We start from the raw sequence: 14,134 nt of genomic DNA, 5'->3' as shown, positions 1-14,134 counted from the left end.
CACAGTCTCAGAGTCCCATCCTTCTTCTTCACAAACAAAACTGGAGCACCCCACGGCGAGAAGCTAGGTATGATAAATTCCAAGTCTAGAAGCTCCTACAACTGTATCTTCAACTCCTTTAACTCTGCCAGAGCCATCCTATATGGTGCCCTCGACATTGGCTCTGTACCCGGTGCTAACTCGACAACGAACTGAATTTCCTTGTGCGGCGGCAGTCCCGGTAAGTCTTCAGGAAACACGTCTAAGAACTCTCATACAAGTTTCATCTCTCTCGGCCCCACTGGCGTAACTCTAGTGGTATCCGCCATACTAGCTAGAAAGCCTATACAACCTCCTTGTAATAGGTCCCTAGCCTTCAACGCTGATATCATAGGAATGCAGGGTCCACACATAACACCCATAAAAATAAAGGGGTCTTCACCCTTTGGCTCGAAAGTCACCATCTTCTTTCTGCAATCTATAGTGGCCTTGTATCTAACTAACCAATCCATCCCCAAAATCATATCAAAATTTTCCATATCAACTCAATCAAATCTACTGATAGTTCCCTACTATCCACCATCACTGGCAGTGCTCTAATACATCTCCTAGAAACTACCAGCTCCCCTGTAGGCAGTATAGTCCCAAACCCCGCAGTATAATACTTACTAGGCCTACACAATCTATCAATCACTTTACTAGAAACAAATGAATGTGTAGCACCAGATTCAATCAATACAGTATATGAAGAGCCAACCCTAGAAAGTTGACCTGTCACTATCGAGGGACTAGCCTCAGCCTCTACCTGTGTCAAGGTGAACAGCTGAGCTGGAGTAACGCTGTCCACCTTCCCTCGTTCCTCTTTCTTCAACATCGGGAAATCTTTCTTGAGGTGTCCAACCACCCCACACAAGTAACATGCCTTTTCCTGACATTCGCCCAGATGGCGGTTCCTGCATCTAGTGCACTCTGGATAGATCCTCCATGACTCACCGCCTCCCTGGCAGCCACCTTGGGCACCCCGGCCCCTCCTATCAAGACCAACAGTTGTCAACGTGTCAGGGGTCTTCCTCTTCTGATCACTGGGGCCTCCGCCCCTACCAGACCTTGTATATGGAGGCACTGCCTTGTGAACATCTCGTCTCATAGTGTTCTCTCTCCAGATCTTATTCTTTACCTCCTCAACAGTAAGAGCCTCCTCAACATCCTGGGCATAAGTCGTCTCCCCAGGCACTGATGTGATCCTCACATCTCGGGCTATCATAGCATTAAGCCCTCGAACGAACCTGTCCTGCCTAGCTGCATCAGTAGGCACTAAATCTAGTGCAACTTTGCTAGCCTATCGAATTTTAGGGCATACTCAGTAACTGTCTGCTGCCCTGAACCAACCCAATGAACTCATTAACCTTCGCCACCCTAACAACAACATTATAATATTTCTGGTTGAAAAGATCTACGAACTCATCCCAACTCATAGCAGAAACATCTCGAGTCTGTGATGCCACCTCCCACCAAATACAAGCATCCTCTCAAAGCATATATAGGTGGCACAGACCACCCTGTCATTACCTTCCACCCTCTTAAAATCCAGGATGGAGGTAATCATACCCATCCACTGTTTAGCCTTCAGTGGATCTGGTCCTCCCTGAAAGGTTGGGCGATGCTGTCTCCTGAATCTCTCATAAAGTGGCTCCAACCTATTTTCAATCTCAGGTGGGTGAACAGTCGGTGCCACAACAGGTGGAAAATTAGGTGTGGCGCTCCCTGATGGAGCATGTTGCCTCATAAGGCGAATCTACTCTTCCTGACTTTAAAGTCTGGCTTGCATATCAGTAAGCAACTACTGCCAGTTTTGGCCCTACTCATCATATCTAGCTTCGACCCCAGTGTGGCTAGTCGCATTGATCACCTTGGATGCATAACTATCCAAGTTTATATGTAATCAATGGCTTGGATGGTCAGGCAATGATAACAGGTTCATATTCGTTCCATGGTCCAATGCCAATATCAAGGCCACAATGCACAATCATGATGAAAACATGCATTCAAACAATTATTCACATACAGTAGCAATGATAATAAGCACGCCCTAACATATTCACATAACAGTCAAGGGCCAAGCCCTATCAGTATATCTCATGCTCCCTATTAATCATGCAGATAAAGCATTTACACTTCATTTAAACATATAATCACATATATGGTTACTAGACCCTGAGTCGAGCTTGTCTTTAGCGACGAGTGTAAATGCCCAGCCAGTCTTCAGGAACCCTTAAACCTAGTCAGCTATGATACCAAGTTGTAACGCCTCAGGTAACCAAGACCGTTACACTATATGTTTAAAATAGTGCAAGACCTGCTACTCAGGTCGTTTGAATATAAATGTGTTTCAAAAGTCATCTAACAGGTTAGGGTTAAAAGATTTTGATCATATAATGATTGATTTTCATTAAAATAAAGGTTTGATACATGGGATCCCAAAAATAAGGTTTACATGGTAGAAACAACTCTCAAAAGTTAATCCAACAGAAGCCAGTCTAATGGAAAAATATAGTTTAAAGCTCTAGTTCCTATAATTCCCTCGGTTGTTGAGGTCGAGAAGCTATCGATGTATACTCCGCCCCCAAAGCTCTCCAACACATGGTTGGCCCAATTTTCCTTTGCCTTTACCTGCAACATGTAGTGCCCGTGAGCCAAGGCCCATCAAGAAAACTAAATTCTACAAACATAGGTGATAACAAAGCATACATAGCAACCTCAGATGAATCAGGTCAATAGCAACAAAATACAAGTATTAAACTAGACGACGATAAACATATACTTTCAAGCATACAACCCAATCTGTAATACAAATATTTCGGTGTCGGCGCCCTTAGGCCGAGTCCTCTAGTTATTTAGGTGATCCCGGCTGCTTAGGTCGAGCTGCGTTCAGTACGCTTATCATTAGTGCCGACTCCTTTAGGCCATACTTTCACATTACACATAACAGTCATATAAGTTACAGAACACACATACGTTCAATTACAGAGAATCTCAGTCCCGATCACAACCACATGGATGCAGTTTTCTTACCTCGAGTCCCGAGCGATGAATAAAGAGCGGTCCCGAGCACGATCATCAGTCCTGAGCCTTAACGATACTCCTAGTGAAAATCAATAATGGATGACTATCAAATTCTAATCAAATTAAATGTTTTGGAAACAAATACTAGGCTCCGGGACCTTGAATTATACTAAACTGGGTAGTAGAATTCATCCCGAGCACTTAGATTAAAATCCCAAAGACTCCCCAAGCCTAAAACCTAAGTTTCCCTTTCCTTTCCATTTAGGGCCACGGCCCGCGCTCTTAGACAAAGGGCAAGTCCCTCCTTGTTGGAGGATACGAGCCACGACACGCCTAGGTAAAACATAGACTTTCCAGCCTCTTAGAGCACACAGGCTGTAGAGCCTAAAGAACAGGGCTGCGACACGAGCCATGTAACCCAGAAAATCAACCTTTTTCTTACAATTTTCCTTGAGCCTAAACCCCTAATTCACACCCCAATCATCAGCCAAACTTAGAATTAAGTCCATAGTCCTTATCCTTACAGCCTAAACATCATAACCAACCTATAAAAAATTCCTTACATTCATCAAACACCCAAAACTAGTATCCATTTTCATGCAAGCTCTAATGGCTTGATTTCCCCCAGCCGTTCCTTGTCAATCCTATCCTCAATTCTTCAGATTTCCTAAGCTTTATGGTCCAGACTTTCCTTCAGCACTTCAAAGTTTCAAGCTCAAGAGAAGGAGAGAGGGTGAACGTGAGTGAGAGGGAGAGAGAGTGCAGAGAGGTTCCTTAGTGATTTCTAGTAAATTCTAAAGTGTCTAAGGACATTCTTAACCCCAAAAGACATAAATACCCCTCAAATATAACTCAGCCTCCTTTATCACCCATAAGGGCATAATGGTGTTTTATCCCGATTCCCGCTAATTCCTCGAGTCATCCTACCAATTCCCAATTAATCCCATTATGTCCAACTAATTACCAAATACTTACCCATTACTCGATAAATCTCAAATATACGTTAAACTTCCCAAAATACCCCTAAGCTCATCCCGAGCCGGGTATTAAACCCCACTATGACCATTAATCTAATCCGCTCACTAGGAATGCCTTGAGTCGTATACCGCAAATTTATCCACATAATAATGTTGCCTCAATCATATAACACATGTAATAACATTTATGCCCTTAACAGGCCAAAATTACAGATATGCCTTTATAAACAATAACGGGCCCACATGTATATCTAATACTTATAAACATGAATATAAATATGTTCATATCATCATATATATCATGCATGCTACATAGTCACACATTTAATCAATTAATCATACACATATCCAATTATGCCTTCCCGACACGCTAATCAAGGCACTAAACCCAATTAGCATTTTTGGGTAGTTACAGTTTTGTGTCAATCACTTCAACCTCAACCGGTTGTTCTGTTATGATTGATTGTTCTATGATATCCACTGGGAATGCATTTAACGTATTCGCCTCTTTGGTGGTGGCAAGTTGGGCTAAAGCATCATCATTCAAATTCTGTTCGCGGGGTACCTACTCAATGGAGCAGAACTCAAACTCAGACAACTCATCTTTAACCTTAGCTAAATAAGCCATCATTTTGATACCTCGAGCTTTATACTCCCCCAATATCTGATTAACTACAAGCCGGGAATCAGTATAACATTGAATCGCATTTTCTTTGATTTCTTTTGTCACTCGTATTCCTGCCAATAGAGCCTCGACTCTTCTTCATTGTTGGATGCTTCAAAACTAAACCTCAGGGTTGTATGGAATCGATGTTCCACAGGCGAGATCATAATTATCCCAGCCTTGGATCCGTTCTCGTTAGATGATCCATCAACGAAGAACTTCCACAATTCTTGCTTTGGTTCACTCATTGGCTCATCTCGGAAACATCTACATTCTGCCACAAAATCAGCGAGTGCTTGACTCTTGATTATTGTTCGTGGCATATATAATATTTTGAACTCACTGAGCTCGATGGCCCACTTAAGCAAACGTCCCAATGCTTTAGGATTTTGCAAAACAGGGTTAGCAATTCAGGTCGAATATTTTGCATCCCTTATGAATCCACACTTAAGTAAGCTAGCTACTTCTTCTTCTTAAGTTTCTTATCGTTCCTTCCCCAGAAGCCTTTGTTTTTGTACCTATGGAAGCACATTCCTGTCCAGATTTAGAGTATGCATCCAAACGTTTTGATTGATTCCCAGCATATCATCATGTGACCAAGCGAATACGTCTAGGTTATTTCTCAATAACTCGACCAACTCTTTCTTCCTTTCAGTTTCAAGATTCTTCCCAACCTTTACAACCCTTAAAGGTACCTCTAGGTCGATACTAATTTCCTCGAGCTCCTCCAATGCTCAAAGCTTAGACTTGTCCTCGCCTTTTCTCAGATAAATGTCATCCTATTGGGCGACCTTGTTATCTCCTTCTTGAGGTTCTTCCACCCCATGGGCAATTTCCATTACTCGAGGCTCCTCATTGCCCACAATGATGACCATCGATTGCTGCTCGGGTTGTGATTTTCCTGTCATAGCAATGTTATAACATTCTCTAGTAGCAAGCTGATCCCCTCTTACAGTGCATATACTTGAGGTTGAAGAAAACTTCATTGCTAAATGACAAATTTAGGTGATAGCTTTAAAATTCATCAGCGCGGGTTGTCCCAAAATTTCTTTGTATGCAGTCGAACAATCGATCAAGACAAAATTGAGCATTTTAGCAAAAACACGCATATCATCTCCCAGTGTCACTACAAGCCCGATCGTCCCTATGGCTATTGTTCCTTCTCTCGAGAATCCATATAGGGTCATCGAGGTCGCCTTATGATCGACTACATATAACCCTATCTTTTCTAGGGTGGACCAAAATATCACGTTTACAGAGCTCCCATTATCAATAATTATTCTTCGTACTCTTCGATTGGCGAGCTAAATTGTTACCACCAGCGGATCATTATGTGGGAACTAGACATGGATAGTGTCCTCTTTCGTGAAAATGATTGGTTGCTTTTCCAACCGTTGTTGTTTTGATAACCTTTGCTTCAGAATGAATTCAGTGCCATTATGGGCTTTTAGCTCCTGTATGTACTTTTTCTGGGCCCCATTACTCATGCCCACCAGATGATGTCCTCCAACAATAATGGCTATGTCCTTCCCTTCTATTGGAGGAGGGATGATCTGATTCCCTTGGTGTGGTTGAGTATGGATTTGATTGACGAGATTTTTCATGAGTTGGTTGAATATTTTGCTCTACTGGCTGATTGGGAACTACTTTGTTTTTGTCATATTGGGCTAACGGTCAAGCCTATATGAGAGTTTCGATCTCATATTTTAGTTGACAGAAATCATCAGTGTGATGGTCGATGTCGTTGTGATATCGACAGAATTTGGCTTGGTCTCTCTTCGCCCTTTGGTGCCTCAAAGGCTCCAGTTTCTTCCATGGAAGGAGATTAGAGTTTGCCAAGAAGATACACTCTCCTGTATATGTCACGTCGGTATAGGCGGTGTAGATGGACTTGTACTTTTCACCAGATTTTTTTTTTTTTATTGTCATTCTAGTCACCATCACCAATCCCCTTCTGCTTATCACTCCCTACCTGGTTATTTTGGGTAGCAGGCTGAGTCGTAGCTGCAACATCCATTACCGCTCCAACGTGCTGGACAGGGGTCTGGTTTGTTCCTTCGACATCATATTGTACCTCCTCTAGATTTATCCATTCCTGAGCTCGAGCCAGGAATTCATCTACACTCTTAACTCCTTTTCGCTAGAGTTCTTTCCATAAAACACCTCCTACTGTGTTCCCTATCCTCATAGCCATGAGCTTGGAGCTGTCATCAACATCTCTGGCTCGTGTTGCCGCATTGGTAAACCAGTTTAAATATGCTTTGAGGGATTCACTGGGATGTTTTTTTTTATGTTGGCAAATGAATCGGCTTCAACGCGAGCTTCCTTCACAGCTCGGAACTGCCTCTTAATTTCCAAAGATAATTTCTTCCACATGGTGATTGGATGTTTCTTGTACTTATTGGATCATAACTTTGCCAACCCAGTCAGTGTTGCTAGGAAAAGGATATATCTTAGGTCAAATCCGACATTGTGGGCCATCATTAACGTATTGAAGGTCCCGAGGTGATTGGACAGGACAGAGTTTCCATCATATGTGGCCATGGTCGACATCCTAAAGCCAATAAGACACGGAGCTGCTGCAATGTTAGGAGCAAAAGGCTCGGGCTCCTCATCAGAATCACAATCGTCGACTCCTTTTCTAGATAGGATTTTCTTCATCTATTGTCCCATTAGGGCCAGCCGATCGAGGGTTGGATCTTTGGTGTCTCGGTTATTCGGGAGCTAATTACCAGCCCCTATCTTGTTGTACGTGTTAGATGAGTTATTTTCCCTCCAAGATTGGGCTTGGTTAGGTGGGACATTCCCATTGTTGCATACGATAGGCGGATCTCGCTTGGGCTGACTGTAACTCAAATAATCATGGCGAGCTAGATGTCCACTTTGTGAGTTCAGATGATAAGGCAGGTCAGAATGTGGGTCAGAGCGAAGGCTTTGTGTAGAGCTCAAGCGATTCCTCAGGTCACTCTCATGCCTACCTTTGCGCTGGCTCTCTGTCCACCATTAGAGAAGCTTACAACTCGTGGATGGGATCGAGGACCTGGAATATTAGTGCGAGACCGTGGGTCATAAATTTCCTATGAGGGAGGAGGATTTCTTCTACTATCCCCTCAAGCTGGAGCACTCCTCTGTGAGCGAGGTGGCGTTCTATGTCAAATCGGCGATGGAGGATGCCTTATTGGTGAAGCTATCCTTGTTCCATTGGGTCGTACTAGATTATCTCACCCTTGGTTTACTCCAATTTCTCGGGTTGGAGGAAATGCTAGTTCATTTCTCTGTGTCGAAGGTCCTGGGCGCGACACAGATGGATTTACTGGGGTGTCCCTTCTCCTCGAATCGGTTTCAGCTTGCCCTGTTTGGCCAGGTTGGTTACTGGGAGTGTTAGTTGAATGATCGTTCTTGCGAGGGTTGGTAGGTTGTGCATTTCATGGGATCCGTTCAGAACGTACGAAACTCGGGATTGTAGGTCCAACAGATCAACTGACATGAGGTCGTTGATTCCTGTGAGGATTGGCAGGTTAAGTATTTTGCTGGATCCGCTCAAAAGGTATGGAGCTCAGAGTTGCAGTTCTGACATAGTGACCAAGATTGGGTCGATTATTCATGTGAGACCTATAGGACCCACTTTGCCTCCTTTTGATTTTAACATCAGTTGTAGGAGGGAGAAATCGAGCCAAGATCTCCTCAATTTGCTTGTTACCATGGGCAAGATGGTTCCTTAACTAATCGTTTTCCATCTCGATGGCTGTCAGGTATCCTGGATGGGGATTTGGTGGGCGTGAGGCTGAGCTCCTAGCATCATCTTTGTCCACATGCTCTTTTCCAGGATGCTCCAGTGGGGATGTCTGCACGGTGAGCCTCCTGACAATCAGGATGCTTCGTCTCGTTGTCACACATAGATCAGGTGACCACCATGGTGACTGTTTGGTGAAACTTGCATGGGGAATTAAGCTTAATATGCTCTCAATGAAAGCACCAATTTGTTGATGTAGTTTTTCGCCAACTGTGGATTAAGGAATCCGAAAAATAGAGACATTAGACTTTTGCTAAACTGTAATTGGACAAATAAGAAATATTAAGAACACTCACATAGTTTTTGCATGGTTCAGTGGTTAAAAATCCACCTAGTCCACAAGTCACTTTTTATTAATCTGTTTTGGTCTCACCGTGAAGTTGTTTGTGACAATTTCACTAGAGTTCCAGTGTATAAAATTGTCGATCCCCTTTTCAATCCATTCTACCTTGTATTTATGGGGAATTCTGCCTGGACAGTTTTGAGTAACCATGCATAAATATGGTAACATACATTTTTTGGTAACATCTTATTTGCATAAATACATTAATGCCTATTGATTTATGTCCACAATATCAGGTAATAAATACATAATAATATATGAGCATTTATGACCGTATAAAGAATCTCCGAGTCTTTTGGGATCCTTCACTATACGTCATGATCAGGCTTCTGCGAGCTGAACACTTCCTTCGAGTTGGGTGTCGCAGAACTTATCTGAACTGACACGGGTCGCGTTTAGATTTTCATGAAGGCGATTTGGCTATTGTGCGACTTGAACTAAGTTATTGGCGCAAGAGGCGATCTGGAGACTACCTGGTCGTCGTAAGGTGTCAAGTTTGACTCGAGCTGCTCACTCCAAAGCTAGCTAGATGCTCTATCTGTACGCTTTCTTCATATGCTTGTCTGCCAGCTGTACCCCGTGCTGAGGAATTCAGCTCGTATTTTTGAAGTACAATAGATATAGTATTATTATTATTTATGATATTCAAAATACTTCTTTTAGTATTAATTAATTTAAAGAAATGTGAATATTTGATATAACAAATAAAGGATAATAAAGTAATATAATCCCATAAAACTTTCACATTGTATACATAGGTATACACTTATTTTACTTACTAATAGACACAATGATATGAGCGTATTTTAAGTCACATATAAAAAATAGTATGGTTCCACCTTAATAAATTTATAGTTTAAAATACATGTCACATCATTTTGTGCTCTTAAAATAACTGTGTCGCATTATTCTCTGTGCACTTAATATGTTATTTATATTGTTTTCACCAAATTGTCACAGGGAACTTGGTGACAAAGCCACTCTAAATTTAATAAAGAAGGCAGGCCACCTTGCCCATCTTGAGCGACCATTTGTTTACAACCGCAACCTCAAGAAAATTCTCACTAGTGTTTAACTATTGTTCTTCGAATAAACGTACGTAGAGAATTAATAATTGAGATAACTACCAATTTTACTTTTCCATTATTTTCTAAGTTAATAACGAAAATTAATAGAGGTGATCATAGTAATAAATGTGCCTTGTTATTTATATCTCTAAGATAATAGAAATTCTTGGTTTTAACGCCTTGTTATTTATATATCTGAGATAATAGAAATTCTTGGTTTTAACGATTTTTATTTTTTTTCGTTAACTTTAACGGAATATTATTATATTTAACATAATATTTTTATATTTAATAGTAGATTGTAAACATGGCTTGAACTTAAATAAAATTGAATAAATAAATAATTTAAAAAAATTAAAATAAGATATTTTTGAGATATTTTACAATCATAATTATATAAAAATAATAAAACCATATATTTTATAACTTAAATAAAATTTAATTAAACTTACACTTAATATTATATTAAACATATAATATATAATATTTTGTTGTCACTGCCTAATTCAAAAACTAGAACAAACATAAATTTAAACAAAAATAAATAAATAAATTAATTCAAATAGAATATTTTTAAGATATTTTATGATAATTTAAATAATTAAATCATATTTACTTAAAAATTATAAACACATATATATCATTTTTTTTATCTTATAAATTTGTGTGATAGTTTGTTTTTTATCAAGTGATTGGAGCTCTTTTTCTTCATCAAATTCACCAAAAGATATTGTGAGATACATTAGAAACTAAAAATAATTGATGCATGTATAGTATATACTACTGTTTACACTATGACTTTTTCTATTATTAATTTTTGAAAAAATATTTTTGTATTTTATATATATGTCATGTAGCCATGTAAATATATATTTATGTTAACGTTGTATTTAGATGTCATATATGTAGAAATTATTGATATAAATATTTATATATATTGTATAACTATAATTTATTCTATTATATATATATTATTTATAAAAAAGTGAACCCGTTTTTATCAAAATTATAGACAATGTTTACAACTTTGAGAAGATAATGTGGCACCCTATTTTTCTAATTTTCTATCTTCTCTATTTTGTGGGGTTTTCTAATTTTTATTAAAAGAAATAATTACTTAACAATTAAAAAAAAATTGTATAGTCCCACATGGTTTACAAATCATTGTGGTATTATACATTTAGTCTATAAATAAAGTACTCTTGAATCACTTTGATTTATCCCAATATTGGTATTTTTTTTTATATTCGTGATTGATTTCACTTAATCTTGCCCAAATACCAAATAGTTATATTTTTTTTGAGTTTATGAAATTGATTTCACTTAATCTTTCCAAAATACTAAATAGTTATATATATTTTGAGTTTATCAAATTTAATACATTATTTCTATTTTACACATTTATTTTTTTGTAATATATATTTTTATATCATTTAAATTTGTAAAATTTATATTATATATTGAAGACAAAAAATGACATTATATATCTATATTTCTATTATAAAATAACTATAAAAAATAATACTATTATTCTTCACCCTATTCTTCTAATATATTATTTTCCCTATTTTGTAGTTTTTTCTAATTTTTATTTAACATTTATTAAAAGAAATAACTAATTAACAATTAAAAAATATCTATAGTCCCACATGGTTTACAAATCATTGTGGTATTATACATTTAGTCTATAAATAAAGTATCCTTGAATAACTTTTGTTGACTTGCGATTTAGTCAACGACACGAAATCACTAAAGCAATAAGAATTAATAAGGTGAATGCAAGAACTAAAACGACACAAAAGTTTTATAGTGGTTCGGCCCCAGAGATTGGTAATAACCTACGTCCACTTAGTGATTTTATTGATGTAAACTCTAAAACCTGTGATCAACAAACTACGGTTCACTAGGTTTCACAAGCTCCAAAGTGTAAAAACACTTGTTCTCTCTGAATACAAATTATTGTCTTTTTTCAATGAATCTCATGAATCCTATTTATAGGCTCCAAGATGTACATATGGGCCTATGGGCCATGTCCAAGTTTTGATACAAGCATATTTGAATAATAACATAAATAATGATAGTTACATATAAAGGTGGTCAAATATCTTAGAAATATCCAACTCATAAATGTATTTGAATTCTAGCTTCGTTCCTACGATCAGATCTAGTCGCATATGTCAACACATCTTCTTCTTTATTGTTCAGCATATTCCATGCACCCATCGAGCATCTTAATTTTCCTTTTACTACCTGATCGTTGGTTGACCAGTTCTCCAGCAATAATAAGTCATGTGCTATCTACATGTGCCTCGACCGTGCCACGTCGTTATGCAAATATTTGCCCCCAAAGTTTATTTTAATGCAATCAACATTTAATAAACTTATTCGACCAACAATCTAGCTGATCCGTCGCATATGTCAAAACTTACCTTTTCGAAAAGGCAAGTAGTCATGCCCTTTACAGTTTCCCAAAAACATTTTGACGATTATTACGATTACCCATGCATCGAAACCCTATTCCCATCATTACCTTCCATTACTACCCCATGCAGTATAAATAGAAGCCTCTTCACCTTTTTTCATTTTTTACATGATCATTCTCTCTCTTCAAGAATACTGAGAAAAACCTTCAAGAAACCCAGAAAATCCTATGCAATCTGAGACGTCTTCGAGCAACTCCAAGTAAAACTTTTGTGATTTCTTCTACAATCCGTACTCCAAGTAAGTTTTTGAACCCATCCTCTTATCTTTGTAGCAATTTTCATGTATCCTGGTCCTGATTCACGAGTTTTGATAACTTAGTTTCTACTGTTCTTGAGAAAATTTTGGGTAATCGGGTTTACGAAAAAATACATAAAAACAACTATGATAGAATATAGATTTTAGGTAATATATCATACAAAGAAATGCTTAGAAGGAAAATGGGGTATAGGTACACCGATTTTGAGTCCAAAATCGAAGTGAAAATTCGATTTTGAGTATTTCAGAAAAGCTGGGGTTTTCCCGCCTGTTTTCGGAGTTGAAAAGTATTTCCGAAAAAACTTTTCACATTCACTTTTGGATCTGTTTTTCCAACCTGCTCACATGTTTATTGTGTTTTTATCAGGATGCTGCTTTTCGTATACAAGCTTATCTTTTATACACGAGCAGCATTATCCTTGCTTTTTTCTTTCATCTATCTATTGGTCATAGATTCTCAACCCTTTGCTCTTCTTAGATATTCATGCATGCTCCCTGGGGAGGTGAGAGACCAATAGACAAAGATCTTCTCGCTTTGTTGTTCGAGGATCAAGAACAACCTTCTCTGCCTTTTTCAGAGCCTCCGACCTCACACCCAAACCCTAGGACCCGTCCTTCATAGAACCAAACGAATATGGTTCCTGTCAAACACATCACTTATAGAAAAAGAAAACCCACAAACTCTCCTACCAGCCAGCCTACAGCCAATACCGAGGGCCCTTCAAACGATCCTCGACCCTTAAATTTTTTACCACCAGATATCCATCCCAAAGCTCGTCCATGTGATGGCCCTTGAGCAGAGGTAGCTTGGTACATCGCCCCTCCTAGCGTCATATCGAATAGGATGGTGACCAAGTATCCCAAGAAGTACGGGCTTTCTGAGATTAATCTAAACAAACCTAGTCCCGACCAGAGGGAAAGCGTGCCCAGAGGCCCTATAACTCCTGGTCAAGGTATCACATAGAAGTGGAGGCAATCTTGCTCTTGCATGACTTTTTTTGGGGGGTGGCCAATTATTTCGAGGTTGCCCCTTTCCAAATAACTCCCAACGGATATAGAGTACTCTTAGCACTGTATATACTATACAACCATAAAAAATGGCTTGTACTTACCCTTCATGAGATCAACTATCAGTTCGATCTCAAATCAAAACAACACGGGGTTTTTCCATTTCTACCACCAGGAATCCGCTCGCACATTCCTGAGTGACATCACCTACAAGTCCAATGTAGGAAGGTACTTCCAAGAGTACTTCCTTATGACTGACCTGGTCGTAGACAACATGACCTTTACACGAGGAGGTAAACAATTTAATCTTCGTTCGACATTTATCTAGTCGCTTTGCGTTTTTTCTATTGTTCTTAGTGAACTTGTGTTGTACTTAGGTCCATGGTATCAACCGGACCCCACTCCAGAAATGGATATAAGAGTTACTGCCCTGGCTAGCATGATGAATATAGAAAAGAGAATCAAAGAGCTAATCACGAAGAGCAACCTGAGGCTGGTCGA

The 14,134-nt window shown here is 38.9% G+C and overlaps 1 protein-coding gene across 4 annotated transcripts in view; it reads left to right on the top strand.

Annotated features, from left to right (window-relative positions):
• LOC133799201 (uncharacterized) overlaps nucleotides 1–10,110 on the top strand; it is a 54,501-nt gene extending 44,391 nt beyond the window's left edge. For 3 of the 4 annotated variants that reach the window (XM_062237284.1, XM_062237286.1, XM_062237283.1), the window contains one exon: nucleotides 9,780–10,110. In XM_062237284.1, the coding sequence (XP_062093268.1) occupies nucleotides 9,780–9,894 (115 nt within the window). In that variant the 3' untranslated portion in view covers nucleotides 9,895–10,110. Of the gene's footprint in view, nucleotides 1–9,055; nucleotides 9,573–9,779 lie in introns of those variants that run through there. The other variant, XM_062237285.1, reaches the window with a different exon arrangement.
• Nucleotides 10,111–14,134: the final 4,024 nt, after the last annotated feature.

The sequence above is a fragment of the Humulus lupulus genome, chromosome 1, assembly GCF_963169125.1.
Source record: "Humulus lupulus chromosome 1, drHumLupu1.1, whole genome shotgun sequence".
In the NCBI taxonomy this organism is placed as follows: Eukaryota; Viridiplantae; Streptophyta; class Magnoliopsida; order Rosales; family Cannabaceae; genus Humulus; species Humulus lupulus.
Note: the sequence above shows the minus strand (reverse complement) of the source record. Positions and strands in the feature narration are given on the sequence as shown.